The 3,908-nt window shown below is 41.0% G+C and overlaps 1 protein-coding gene across 3 annotated transcripts in view; it reads right to left on the bottom strand.

Moving 5' to 3' along the window:
- The window catches only part of LOC104777303 (transcription initiation factor TFIID subunit 1-like), a 7,020-nt gene extending 3,176 nt beyond the window's left edge, over positions 1-3,844 (bottom strand). The window contains exons 1-9 of one of the 3 annotated variants that reach the window (XM_019243801.1): positions 3,493-3,844; positions 2,857-3,057; positions 2,644-2,733; positions 2,315-2,521; positions 1,267-1,473; positions 670-1,153; positions 390-589; positions 159-263; positions 5-61 (exon numbers count right to left, since the gene is read on the bottom strand). In XM_019243801.1, the coding sequence (XP_019099346.1) occupies positions 5-61; positions 159-263; positions 390-589; positions 670-1,153; positions 1,267-1,473; positions 2,315-2,521; positions 2,644-2,733; positions 2,857-3,057; positions 3,493-3,807 (1,866 nt within the window). In that variant the 5' untranslated portion in view covers positions 3,808-3,844. Of the gene's footprint in view, positions 1-4; positions 62-158; positions 264-389; positions 590-669; positions 1,154-1,266; positions 1,474-1,773; positions 1,981-2,102; positions 2,233-2,314; positions 2,522-2,643; positions 2,734-2,856; positions 3,058-3,492 lie in introns of those variants that run through there. The other 2 variants (XM_010501523.1, XM_010501524.2) reach the window with 2 other exon arrangements.

Below are 3,908 nucleotides of genomic sequence, written 5' to 3'. Positions count from 1 at the left end.
ATACCTGACCACAGGCTCCACAAACAAAGTTCTCTCTCGCTGATTTCTTTTCCTTGAATACCTGGTTTAGACCGAGAGAACGGAGAACACCTCAGAATGACCATAAAAAGTATTAGAATAAGCTAAAGTTTATTCATGTTGGACTGATTTGATTGCACCTTTAGGTTTTCGTTCAGTATTTTGACCTTCCTCAGCTGGCCCAAAGAATTGATGTTCTCTTTCACCTGTTTACTTTTGGGGGTCTTTATAATTGGGCTATCAACCTGCCAATGAAGGGGAATACAAGATACGTGGTCAACAGATGCAAGACACCATGGTTTGACACAGTAAATGGAGAAGACAAGAGCAAAGGTTTAACAAAAAAAAAAAGAATTCAAACTTGTACTGACATTTCTGATGTCTTTGACGGTGTTCTCATTTACAAAGAAAGATGCATCAGGTTGGATGGCAATAGGTTTCTTCTCAATGGCATTGGGCTTTCGTAACGGTTCACTAATCTGAAAACCTATATTGGGTCGTGGAGGAGGAAAGGATCCCATTCCCTCTCCCACACCTTTCATCTTCTTCTTTTTCTTCTTCTGATCCTCATCTAAATAAGCATCACCAATCAGTGTCATTGACAATATAACCTTTAGCTAACAGCACAAATGCTTAGTTGAAAGCAAGTACCTTGCATCAGCAATCGGCATAATTCTGCATATTCAGTAGCTTCATCTTCAATTTCTTCATCTGTCTCAACTTGAGATGGCCGCCGTCTCATCTTGAGACCCTTAACTCCGTCCAACTTGTCATTCTTAGACATATTAGATTCTTCCCCGTCCCCACCTTCCTCAGCATCAAGTAGATTTTCCAGATCTCCCGCAAAGGAGTCTAAGTCACTGTTCGCCTCGTTTTCACTTTCATTCTCATCACCATCAAAAGCTGAAAGGGACAAAAGCTGCCTATCCCAAATCTCCTGACACTTTTCTCGGGCCTGCTGTTGCATCTGCAGAAAAGACATTCTCTGGCCACGAGCATACTTGCCTATGGTTGTAGGGTCAACCTTAACACCGGATGCAGCCTGCTCACTTGATAGTTTCCGTATCATAGCTATACGGTGCCATCGAGTTTGCTTGAAAATGATCTCATCAGGGACATTAAACTTAAGAAGTACCTATAAATGTAACAGCCAAACCATAAATTAATTCAAATTTTTGATCGCTTTACTTTAGTAATAGTCTAGAAGAAATGTCTAGATTTCTAGACATCTGAAACAAAAAAGTCTACCTCTCGAGCTGCTTCCATGCTTAATCTGCGAAGATCAGCATCTGTACCAGTGACAGTTGGGGCTCCACGACCGGCTGCTGCCTTTTTCTTCATATGCCCGGCTGCAGCTGGTGCTTTTGGTGCAGCTCTGACATAGCTGAATCCTAGACCCCGTCCAGAGGGATCACCAACCCCAGTAATTTCCAAACGCTCTATATTTGCTCTGTCCTACTCAAACCCACAAATGAAAATCAGACATGTGAGTATCGAACCAACCAAGCAACGAAAGCATGAGCGATGACTGATCAAAAGTATCAAATCAACTCCACTGACAAGATTCAGAAAGGCTGTTAGCAAAACTAGAGAAGATAGAGCTGAAATAGATTCTAATCTTGTTTGTAAAGAACCAAGAACAAACACGCCTTTTACGGATTATAGCTGGTTAGGGATTCCTAAGTTTTAATAGCATAGCTTACAATAGAAACTGACTGGCTAGGTAACTCCCAAATATGGATAAATGATGCTCACCTGATTCGTACAAGCAACAAAATTACTGCTTAGATTCCATGGAGTGATCTGCAACTCCCTCTCAATATGTGATGCAGCAGCAAGAGCAATAGCTTCGTCTGGGAGCTGAGCCAATGCATTTGATATGCTGGCAGGTAATGTAAACCGGGTGATCCCTAAATGTTTGAGCCGGTACAGGCCAGCTAGCATACTCTCATAGGAACACACCTACGCCAACAAAATATAGAATATCATGCATCTTAAGGAGTATACTTCCATTTAATGCAACTTTGGACAGTAGAAACCAAATGGCGTGTAAATCATGAAATTAACTCAAAGGCAAAACTTACATGCTCTGGTGCCACCAGCTTTTTCAGCTCATTCTCAGATGGATCTGGCAATTCTTTTTTTGACCAATATTGCTGGCCATTTTTATCCCTCTGCATTTTGTACATCCATGTAAGAGGTCAGCATGATACAGAATCATGATGACGCAATAAGAAGAAACGTAAGTGTGTAACTCTAGATGCGACTTATGCGGGAGTGAGAAATTGATCNTCACCTGATTCGTACAAGCAACAAAATTACTGCTTAGATTCCATGGAGTAATCTGCAACTCCCTCTCAATATGTGATGCAGCAGCAAGAGCAATAGCTTCGTCTGGGAGTTGAGCCAATGCATTAGATATGCTGGCAGGTAATGTAAACCGGGTGATCCCTAAATGTTTGAGCCGGTACAGGCCAGCTAGCATACTCTCATAGGAACACACCTACGCCAACAAAATATAGAATATCATGCATCTTAAGGAGTATACTTCCATTTAATGCAACTTTGGACAGTAGAAACCAAATGGCGTGTAAATCATGAAATTAACTCAAAGGCAAAACTTACATGCTCTGGTGCCACCAGCTTTTTCAGCTCATTCTCAGATGGATCTGGCAATTCTTTTTTTGACCAATATTGCTGGCCATTTTTATCCCTCTGCATTTTGTACATCCATGTAAGAGGTCAGCATGATACAGAATCATGATGACGCAATAAGAAGAAACGTAAGTGTGTAACTCTAGATGCGACTTATGCGGGAGTGAGAAATTGATCAGATACCTTCAAAGCAGCACAAGTTTTCATGTTCCTCTTGATGATTGCATCGGTCAAGTTAGAAAATAAGAAAGACAGCTCATCTGCAGCAATTGAGTGACGCTCACCACGCTTCGAAAATTCTCGGTACACATAAACCAACATTCTGTTCACCAAATAAGTCTGTAGATTCTTTGATCCAGGAGACATTACTTCCATGCGAGGTTCCTGGAAAAAAATAAAATCTGAGCACGCCGATTTTATGAATGAAACTAGAGCAAAATAAGATGAAGATTGCCACAATAACGTTTGCTGCAGGTAAACAATTATAGCCCAACTCTTGTTTCTTAAAACACAGCTGAAATGAACATCTCACATCTCTCTGATCACTAGAAGACCTTCCCCAACAATACTAATTTATTCTAAACCTGTTAGTTTACTATATGCTTCAATGACTTATCCTAAGATTTTGCTAGGACATCAACACCAAAGTACCAAAGGGAAATGTGATAACGCAAAAGATATAATTTAATTCGCTCAGGCTAGTAAGCTCCATTGTTACGACACTAAATCACAAGCATGTAATATATAGATTCAATCTTGATTGTGTGTGTGTCTCTATATACATGTACGCTTTCCCTGTACAGAAATCGAAAGGCAAACCTGTTGTCCAACAGCAACTATCTTGTCAATACGCCTTAGAGAGAGCTTTCCTTTAGGAGACCGGACCAACAAGTAATCTGTTGATTGCAATCTCTGCGGGAAAACAGGTGCTTTATACATGTTTGTTTCAATTGATGACTGACTGCAACCAGGGTGTATCTCCCCAAGGAAAGGAGACTTGTCCCCAGGTTCTAGAATCATCACATTTCCTAAAGTGTCACTTTGATTGCCCAGCAAGTTGCCTCGTTGATCCTCTGGCGATGACTTCTGATAATATGTGCACAAATTTGCACCCATTCCTGCATTACTGAGCATCAGCGGCCTCTCCTCGCAGTACCTACAGAGATCAATGCAACAAAATGGAGACGTCCAATAAATGTTTTTTCCAGCTAGAGATCAAAATAACCGCAAGAGCC

Source organism: Camelina sativa, chromosome 3 (assembly GCF_000633955.1).
Source record: "Camelina sativa cultivar DH55 chromosome 3, Cs, whole genome shotgun sequence".
Classification (NCBI taxonomy): domain Eukaryota; kingdom Viridiplantae; phylum Streptophyta; class Magnoliopsida; order Brassicales; family Brassicaceae; genus Camelina; species Camelina sativa.
This window is presented reverse-complemented; position numbering and strand designations above follow the sequence as displayed.